The sequence below is a fragment of the Lactuca saligna genome, chromosome 8 (genome assembly GCF_052625555.1).
Source record: "Lactuca saligna cultivar CGN05327 chromosome 8, ASM5262555v1, whole genome shotgun sequence".
NCBI lineage: Eukaryota > Viridiplantae > Streptophyta > Magnoliopsida > Asterales > Asteraceae > Lactuca > Lactuca saligna.
Window position 1 is genome coordinate 97,992,072 of NC_136424.1, and position 9,012 is coordinate 98,001,083.

A 9,012-nucleotide genomic window follows, 5' to 3' on the forward strand; every position below is an offset into this window, starting at 1 on the left:
ACATTGGAGTTATTACACCGTAATCGTTTACAATGTGTTGAAGTATTACGCATGTCCCGTGAATCTTTTGTACGACTATGTGCTCATTTTAGAGCAAATTACTCATTAAAGGACAACAAACATATATCAGTTGAGGAAAAGATGGCTATGTTTTTTATGATGATCGGACATAATCAACGTTACGTGATTATCAAGCGGAGATTTCAACACTCGAAGCAAACAATTCATAAATTTTTTTATGAAGTGTTGGAAAAAATGATGTTTTTCGCACAAGATTTTATAGTACCAACATCTTTTAATCCGAATCCAAACATTCCAGGACATAATAGGAGGCTACGAAGGGTTTTCAAAGGAGCAGTTGGTGCACTTGATGGCACTTTGATACATGTTGTTGTCCCTGCTAAGAAACAAGACTTATATAGAAGTAGGGGAAAGGGAGATTGCTACCAAAACGTATTGGCAATATGTGACTTCAATATGATTTTTACATTTGTTGTGACCGGGTGGGAAGGGGTAGCGCATGACTCTAGAATATTATCAGAAGCAGTAGCCGATCCACAAGCATCATTCCCGTTTCCACCACCAGGTAATTTTTTGTTTTTTTTTTAATATTTTCATTTTAATTTGAAAATTGATTAGTGTTTTGCATTTTTTTCAGACAAATATTATCTTTGTGATGCCGCGTATGCACACACTCGAGGATTTATGGCCCCTTATCGTAATGTGAGGTATTGGCTTGGAGATTTTCGTCAAAGACGTGCATTGACCAATAAAGAAAAATTTAACCATGGACATGCAAAACTTCGAAATGTCATTGAACGTGCTTTTGGTGTTTTGAAAGCACGCTTCCCTATATTGAAGAGGATGGCACCATTCCCGTTTGTGACACAAAGAAACATTGCCATGGCATGCTTCGCGCTTCATAATTATATAAGGAAAGAAGGATTGAGTGATGAGTATTTCGCACGATACGATGAACCCAATGTCCCGTTTCGAAATAACAATGTGGCCATTGATGATGATGAAGACGAGATTCCAATACATGGTACTGCAGCAGACCGTGAATATATGACTCAGTTACGTGATGAAATTGCTGATCAGTTGATGCACAATATACATTGAATTGTTTTAAATGAAATTGTTATTGTAAAACATTTTTTTTATTGTATGACTAATTTAGTTGCATGAATTTTATTTTCAATGTTATAAGACTATTATTATTAAAATTTTGGTGTTGAAAAATCATTTTAAGTTTGTAAAATAATTTTATTTAAAATTCAGTTTATTTCAGCAGCCTGTAGACGTTAAAAAACAAACAGTCTTCTTATTGCAGGCTGCAGACGTTTGGTCCACCTCTTCTGCTGCAGAGGCTTGCAGATGTGGTCCGCAGACTGCAGACATTTTGGCTTCAGAAAAACAAGCAGCACCTCAAAGTATCATATTTCATATTCTTTTTCACATTCTAGAATATAGTTTCAATATTTAACATGTTTTTGTGGGTTGCCTAACGTTGATTAAGCTACATACAAATTGTTGAAATGCCTAACAAAGAATCTAAGTAACAAAAAGATTTAAAAAATCACAATAAAGTCCTTGAGATATAAAACGATTCAAAATTATTCATTATATTTTGAACAACTTAAGACAACCAAAATAGTTTGCATTTTTTATTAACACAAAGATATGGTTATTATTATTATTAATATCCAATATATATTCAAAATCTTTCACCTTAATTTTGATTATATTTTTGTAATTTTATTCAAAAAAAATGTAAACCAATAAATAAAACCTCCCTACATATCAAAAACCTCCCTCACTGCCTCTCACACAGTCACACTTCGATACCTAAACCCTTCTTCCCAGCCGCTCAAGTTCTCCCCCGAACGCATCTTCTTCATCAAGGACAATCAAAATTGCTGCATCTTCTCTGTTCTGTCTAATCGCTGGTACTTCTTGGTTCTCTGTCTAATCTGATTTTCACCCTTTTACCTGCATCTTCGCCGTTAGTTGTCGCTGGTTTAGTGAATATCATTCTCTGTCTCTGTTCTCAAAATTTTATGTGAATATTTCATGTTAGTATCTCTCTGTTAACATGCTCTCTGTTCTCGCGTCATCCTTTTGATTTTGTGCATATGTTTATGTTAAATTAGTAGTTCAGGAAACCTAATTTTGAATAAAAACCCTTTACATTATTGCATTACACAGCTGAGTAAAACCTCAACAACACCCTCTTGTCGATCAGTAAAGTCGCCACCGCCGCATTCAGTCAAGATGTCGTCGAGGCCGGAGCTACAAGCACCACCGGAGATATTCTACGACGATGTTGAAGCTCGAAAATACACTTCATCCTCGCGTATAGTCGGAATTCAGGTATATCTTTATATGAATACATATCCGTATGTATCCTGTTTCTGTATCAGTGTATCTAATTATCCGGCTATGATGACACTTCTATTTGGTTTTTATTTTCTCTCGTTTCTACGACAATGTTCTGAAATTTCTATTACAATTTGAAGGCAGAGCTTTCTGAAAGAGCACTAGAGCTTCTTGCGTTGCCTGATGATGACGTCCCTAGATTACTTCTTGACATTGGTAAATTCATCTTCTTTTCTACATTTAGCATGAATGTTGATAAGTTTTCTCAGGTCCAAGTACATGAAAATCTTTTAAGCTGATCCTTTTGGCCTAATCCTCTGCAAAACATCCCATTTATGATTCTTACATTACATGGATATTTTTATTAGTAATGAACTGATGCTGTTTTTAGTTATCTTTCTGAAACAATCACATACTTGAGCTGTTCTTGCTCTCATAATTTGCAGGTTGTGGTTCTGGACTTAGTGGTGAAACAATATCTGAGCATGGACATGAATGGATTGGTCTAGATATATCAAAATCAATGCTTGGTATGCAATCATTTAGGTTTCATGTTCAAATGCTTGAGATGTGGATTTATCATCTATCTTATATATAACATTTATATGTAATATGATTACCTAATCCAGATGTTGCTTTGGAGAGGGAAGCTGATGGTGATCTTATACTTGGTGACATGGGTCAGGGCCTTGGAATTCGTCCTGGAGTGATTGATGGTGCTATCAGTATCTCAGCTGTACAGGTTTATATCATCTTTCAAAGTTTGATCCTTTTTTATTAGTATTAATTACATTGCTCAATTTCTCAACAATTGATGCATCTAGATTACGCATCTTGTTAAAAAGTGATTATTCCAACAGTTTGATTTGATTATGCAGTGGTTGTGTAATGCTGATAAATCTTGTCATGAGCCACGGTTGAGATTGAAGTATGTACAATTCCATTCTTTTTGTACATAATTTTTTGACAACTTCTTTTGGTATATAAAAATCAGTCAAATTTGGACCCTTGTGTGTGTTTGTTCAGGGCATTCTTTGGATCACTTTATAGATGCTTGGGTAGGGGAGCTAGAGCTGTTTTTCAACTGTATCCTGAAAATAATGCTCAAAGAGAGCTAATTTTAAGTTATGCTATGCGTGCTGGATTTGCTGGTGGTGTAGTTATTGATTACCCTCACAGGTATTTCCATCTGTTTTTTTTTTTTTTTTTTTATTAAAAAACAAACACAAGATTGGTGGTTTTATGTTGATGATGTTATAAAAGCTACTTTGATTTTATAAAAGCTCAAAGAAAAGAAAAGAGTACCTTGTGCTGACTTGTGGGCCACCATCTATGAGCACCACCACACCAACTGCCAAAGGTGAAGATGAAAACATTTGTTCAGATGATGATGGTAGTGAAGATGAAGAGAACCAAACTGTAAGTCTTTTGAGATCCAAATGTAAATCTTTTTTTTTCTTCACGTTTTTTCTGATACTAAATACTTTTTAAAATGTTGGGGTTTTTTTTTAGGTGTGTATTTCAGATAGGCATAGGCCAAGAAAAAAGCAAAAAATAACAAAAAAAGGTAAGACAAAATCATGGGTGTTACAGAAGAAAGAGAAGATGAGGAGCAAAGGAAATGTTGTGCCTCCTGATTCTAAGTACACTGCTCGAAAACGAAAGGCCCGCTTTTGATTTTTAGCTTCTTTTACATCGATTTTGTATTAAAGATGTGAAATTTTTTAGTGTGTGTGTGTGTGTGTGAATCTTTCGTTTCAAGGATTAATGATTCTATAAGAATGTTATTTGTTTTTCCATAAACTATATTCGTATTATTGTAGTGATTTTGTAAAAAGATGATATCAACATCAAACCTTTAGTGACAACAAATATAACAATTCATTACCCGAAAATAGAATTAACCCTTATTTTAATGATATTCATGTGACAGGAGAAAGAGAAACATTCATCTTCAGACCTTCCTAGCTAAAAACTCAATATCCAGACATTACAACCACAAACTTAAGACAAATAATTCACGAATTTACAGCAGCATCACTATGCATAACGACTGTATCTATACAACATGTCGATTGATACTTCTATATTTTACCCACTTTCCAAAAACCCATGCTTCAAATACACACTTTTTTTCTCCATCGTCCAATTTCTCTACTTCACCAGTAATATACTCAGCAGCACTTTATGATCCAGACACTTGAAACTCTACAAAAATAAATAAATAACTTAATCCATGTCTTTAGATAGAAAATATGAGATAACTCACTCACCTTCACCATATAATTGTTCAAAGCGAGCAACAATATGTTTTCCATAAGTATATTTCTTCAATGAATTGAGATGAATCTTTATTCGACCAAGTAACACTTGATGTTGATCCGGTGTACATGTTTGAAGAACCTTCTGGATAACATAATTTGCAAATTGGTCCTTCACCATCGCCTGCAACATCATCAAAAAAAAAAAAAACATCTATCATCTGTCTGTTGTTTGTTGTTTGCTCTGATACCATGTAAGAAACGTTTATACACTCATTCATAAAAAGGTACTCACCAATAAATTATCGTTATTGTCACCAAGACCAATGATCTCTTCAATCAAGACTCCTCTTGTAGCAGAATCACCATATTCCAAACACTTCTCAATAACATTTGATGCAAATTTATGTTGACTTAGTTGTACAACATGTCCTTTCAACTTGTGTACAATTTGGTTTCTTTCCTCCGGTTTTCCCCTCTTTAACACATGCTACAAATTTCATAACAACTCAACTCAACTCAACTCAACTCATCTCACATGCTGAATCATATATTATAGAAAGTGAGAATTTAGGTGGGCCCCTTATAAGCCTTAAGTTGTGGGCTTGTAGCCCACCAAATTTGGGCTTCGAGTACTTTAAATTTACCAAATGGAAATTAAAAAACAAACCTGAGTTACATAATTGCCATATTGATCTTGTGCCAGAGTGTAAACAGACTCTAATATCTCATCAACAATAAACTGGCTTTGTAATTCATCTGTGGAGTGTTCTAGTACCCTCTATATCAACAACAAAAAAAGATTTAAAGATTTAGAGATTTAAATCAAGAACATTATTTTAAATATTGTTATTGGAAATTCAGAAAAAAAAAAAAAAAAAAAAAAAAAAAAAAAAACGAACCTGAATGACACGACACCCATACGGATGTGTTGAAAGGGATGCAACTTGACCACGAAAAGATGAGATTACAAATTTTATTTTCTCCATTGAAATACTTTCTATACATTTTTGTATCACATGATTTCCATTTTGATCACGAACACATCTTAAAACATGTCCATCTAGCTCACAAACAAGCTTGATTTTTTGTTCTAGCTCAATCACATCAAGGGCCTAACACAAATTCACCAAAATCATTAGATATTGCAAAAATCCCTTCGCGAGGGTATTTTAGACATTTCACATAGGAAATATATTTACCTTTTGGATCACTCGGCAACCATACATTTGCAGACTTAAAGGCAATATCTGACCTTCCAGCTGGTTTGCAAGCTCCCTTCTTTGCTCAGTACTTCCATACTCAAAAAACTGGAATACAACAAACTAATTATTAAAAAAAAAAATATAAATTACACCTTTGGACAAGTGATTAGAGTATAAAATTACGGAATCACCCCATGCATACCTTTTGAATAACATAGTTACCAAAAACATCGGTGATTAAACTAGAAGCATTAGGAAGAACTTCTTTAAATACAGATTCCTTCTCTTCAACACTACAGATTTCCAACTTCTGTTGAATGAATCGACTTCCATGTTGATCACCACTGAAATTAAAAATTACAAAGATGACATTATTTCATCTTAAAACCATAAGGAAAAGCTCTTTATCAACTTAAAATTAACCCAAAGTCACAATTCTTACTCACCAGAATTCAACAATGTGCCCAAAAATATCAGAAAGATCAAGCCTACGACCTTTCCCAGATTTCAATTCTTCAAGAAATGAATAGGTTTTAGGATCTTTAAAAACCTGATGTCCACCATAAGAACCTGAAGGTGACCTCACTCCATTCCTCCCAACATGGAAACCGACCCCACCAATTGGAGATCCTGGGACAGGTGGACTAGCAAAACCCGAGGGTGGAAACTGTAAAATACCAGAATTTGTTGGGTTCCCAAAATAGTAAGGATTCATAGTATGAGTATCTATTCTTCTTGAATTCAAATTATGGCCCATGAGTCCTAAAGATTGTTGTTTTGGTATTATCTGATAATCATCCCCATGTGTAGAAGAAATCTGCAAGCTTTCAAGAAATGGAGGTTGAATTTGTAATCCTGGGTGACCATAGAACTTGTTGAAATGTTGCAAATTAACACCAGAGGTTTGACTTTGATTTTGACCAATGAAGCTTTGAGATGCAGTGATATCGAAAGGCATAGGGACATGAACAGGATTTGTAGGGAGGTATCCAGTTACATAAGGTGAAAGCGAAGGTTGATGATTGAAAGCATATCCGGTTACGTATTGTTGAGGAGGGAAGTATCCAGATTGAATCATATTCGGGTAAACAGGATTACCCGTCATCATATATGAACCCGATGCATATGGAGACTGTGATGTCACTGAATTTGAGGGACTTTGAAGATATTGGTTCATGTTAACGTAGGTTTGAGGTTGTGGGCCCGGCCCGTATACTTGAAACATTGTTCTTCGGTCTCTTTGACTTTGACTTTCTGCATTCGGAAGATTGTCTTGTGAATGATTAATTGAAGTTGTGTTAATGGAAGATGGAGGGGGGTTTGAATACAAAAGTCGCCCCGTATCATGATCATCTGTTTCCTCTGTTTCTTCCTGTATGGAATTAGACGATTAGTATTATGAATTATGATTAAACTCGGAGAGAAACAGGAATCAGTTATGTTTCTATGAAAAATCTGAAGATACCTGTTTTGGTGATCGATCATCGTCTGATTCTTCTTTATGGGTGGAAAGATTACTCTGATTTGGGCGGAAAGAATCATCAAAAGATGTCAGTCTTTGATTATTTCCTACAAACATATGTCTATTTTCATCTGAGATTAGAGGTGGAGGGAGTCTAGGGTTTAAATTGACGTGGTTCGAGTAATACGCAATGTAAGAAGGATCCGCGCGAAGCTGTTCTTCAGATTCAGACATATTTTGAGAAATTTTATGTCTCGACATGAAGTTTTCAATGGCGGCAAATGAACCTTCCATGCTTGGAGGAGCACTTCCGCTTCGATTGGGAGGTGAAGTTTTCTGTTTTTCTTGAAAATTTTGAGCTTTCAAGAGTAATCCCAGGTCCTCGATGTTCATGTTCGTAGATTGTTTCCCGAATGCATCCATGATTCTGATTGGGCTTTCGGTGGTCATTTCAACAGGAAGGATTGAAATTTTCCCACTTTTTGTGATTCAAACCGTCGAAATCATCCCATTTTTTTGTCTGAAAAGTTGCAGAACCACGACTGTGATCGAAAATAAAGGTAACATTTTGAAGGAGAAGACACTCAATTAGCACAAACCTCAATAATCTATTTATATTTTAGTTTCATACGCTTCAAATTCTCAGAAAGCAAACAAAATCAACAAAAACTATGACTTCCATTAAGTTCAAATCAAGAAAACTGGAAAACCCATATACCAGAAAACGAAAAGATACAAACATGACGAACTAAGAACTCTTTTTGATCGGTATAAACACAAGATTCTTTAATTTAGGGAAAAACCCACATGAAACCATGCAAACGAAAGAAGCAGATACAATCTTTATCAAGTAACAGCAATCGGCAAGAAGTAAACTCAAATTCATGGAACCCTAAAACCAAAATCAGTTAAAGAATTGAGAAAACAGTGAAACAAAGAAGATTGTCACCTGGGTTTTGTCTAAAACAGGTGCATATTCAGTCTTGAAAACCCTAGATTCTGTAGAATAGCTGCTGGTGATCAGAGAAGAAAAAAGGGGTGTTGAAAATGAAATGGGGTGGGGCTTTGGGGACATTTAGAGGTCATAAAAGGTGAAAAAAGTGCTAATTCCAATCTCTAGTTTTGTATTTTGCATCCAAAGGTAATGCAAATAATGCCAGAAGAAGGAAGAAAACGACAAGAGAGTAACCTGCCATAGAGGTTTTTGGTTAGAAAAATGGGAATCAGATTATTCATTAGATGCTGTAGTCAGCAAACCAAGGAGCAGATATACACTCAACCTTCTTTTTTTTTTTTTTTTTTTTTTCTATATCAAAAAATTATTATTATAAGTCTTAAAATAGCAAGAGGAAAAGGGAAAGAAACTATTTTTCCTATGTTTTTCTATGATAATAATGTCAATGGACAAGTGTCAACATTACTTTACTCTCTTTGTGTGTTCTAAACTTGTATAAAATTATTAATGTAAATTATAATATGAAAGTTTATACCATAGTATATTATTTTGGTATATGTTATATGTATTAAGATTTACTTAATCAAAGCAGTAGAAGGATCATTTTCAGTCTAGATAAAAGCTTAAACTTGGATTTTCATTTATTTTTAGAACTTGTGAATTTATGAAAATGATATAATAGAGACAAATTGATGCTATGCGTAATAAATAAATTATTATTTTTTAATACAAATATACTATTTAAAATTG

General features: G+C 34.4%; 2 protein-coding genes across 3 annotated transcripts; one reads left to right on the forward strand and one right to left on the reverse strand.

The window, feature by feature from the left end:
• The first annotated feature begins 1,800 nt into the window (after positions 1 to 1,800).
• RID2 (S-adenosyl-L-methionine-dependent methyltransferases superfamily protein) lies at positions 1,801 to 4,182 on the forward strand. The gene is made up of 9 exons (XM_078971836.1): positions 1,801 to 1,949; positions 2,209 to 2,373; positions 2,520 to 2,595; positions 2,826 to 2,909; positions 3,009 to 3,121; positions 3,258 to 3,307; positions 3,406 to 3,558; positions 3,663 to 3,798; positions 3,892 to 4,182. The coding sequence occupies exons 2-9, from the start codon at positions 2,275 to 2,277 to the stop codon at positions 4,054 to 4,056; spliced, it is 876 nt and encodes a 291-aa protein (XP_078827962.1). The 5' UTR covers positions 1,801 to 1,949; positions 2,209 to 2,274; the 3' UTR covers positions 4,057 to 4,182.
• Positions 4,183 to 4,263: 81 nt separating this feature from the next.
• LOC145013032 (pumilio homolog 5-like) lies at positions 4,264 to 8,409 on the reverse strand. Of its 2 annotated transcripts, none has more exons than XM_078971835.1 (10): positions 8,257 to 8,409; positions 7,311 to 7,827; positions 6,292 to 7,217; positions 6,048 to 6,189; positions 5,843 to 5,950; positions 5,543 to 5,755; positions 5,311 to 5,421; positions 4,936 to 5,130; positions 4,653 to 4,824; positions 4,264 to 4,587 (listed from the first exon to the last, which is right to left on the reverse strand). In XM_078971835.1, the coding sequence occupies exons 2-10, from the start codon at positions 7,755 to 7,757 to the stop codon at positions 4,565 to 4,567; spliced, it is 2,337 nt and encodes a 778-aa protein (XP_078827961.1). In that variant the 5' UTR covers positions 7,758 to 7,827; positions 8,257 to 8,409; the 3' UTR covers positions 4,264 to 4,564. The 2 variants fall into 2 exon arrangements, with proteins under 2 accessions (XP_078827961.1, XP_078827960.1); XM_078971834.1 differs by having other exon boundaries at positions 7,311 to 7,849; positions 8,257 to 8,384.
• Between the last annotated feature and the right edge of the window lie 603 nt (positions 8,410 to 9,012).

Excerpts from the sequence above, each read along its gene's own strand:
- RID2 (XM_078971836.1), top strand. The coding sequence starts at position 2,275 with ATGTCGTCGAGGCCGGAGCTACAAGCACCACCGGAGATATTCTACGAC. Across the intron at positions 3,122-3,257 it reads TCAGTATCTCAGCTGTACAG|TGGTTGTGTAATGCTGATAA; the intron begins GTTTATATCATC and ends TTGATTATGCAG. Across the intron at positions 3,308-3,405 it reads GAGCCACGGTTGAGATTGAA|GGCATTCTTTGGATCACTTT; the intron begins GTATGTACAATT and ends GTGTTTGTTCAG.
- LOC145013032 (XM_078971835.1), bottom strand. The coding sequence starts at position 7,757 with ATGACCACCGAAAGCCCAATCAGAATCATGGATGCATTCGGGAAACAA. Across the intron at positions 5,951-6,047 it reads GTAACTATGTTATTCAAAAG|TTTTTTGAGTATGGAAGTAC; the intron begins GTATGCATGGGG and ends GTTGTATTCCAG. Across the intron at positions 4,588-4,652 it reads TGAACAATTATATGGTGAAG|AGTTTCAAGTGTCTGGATCA; the intron begins GTGAGTGAGTTA and ends TTATTTTTGTAG.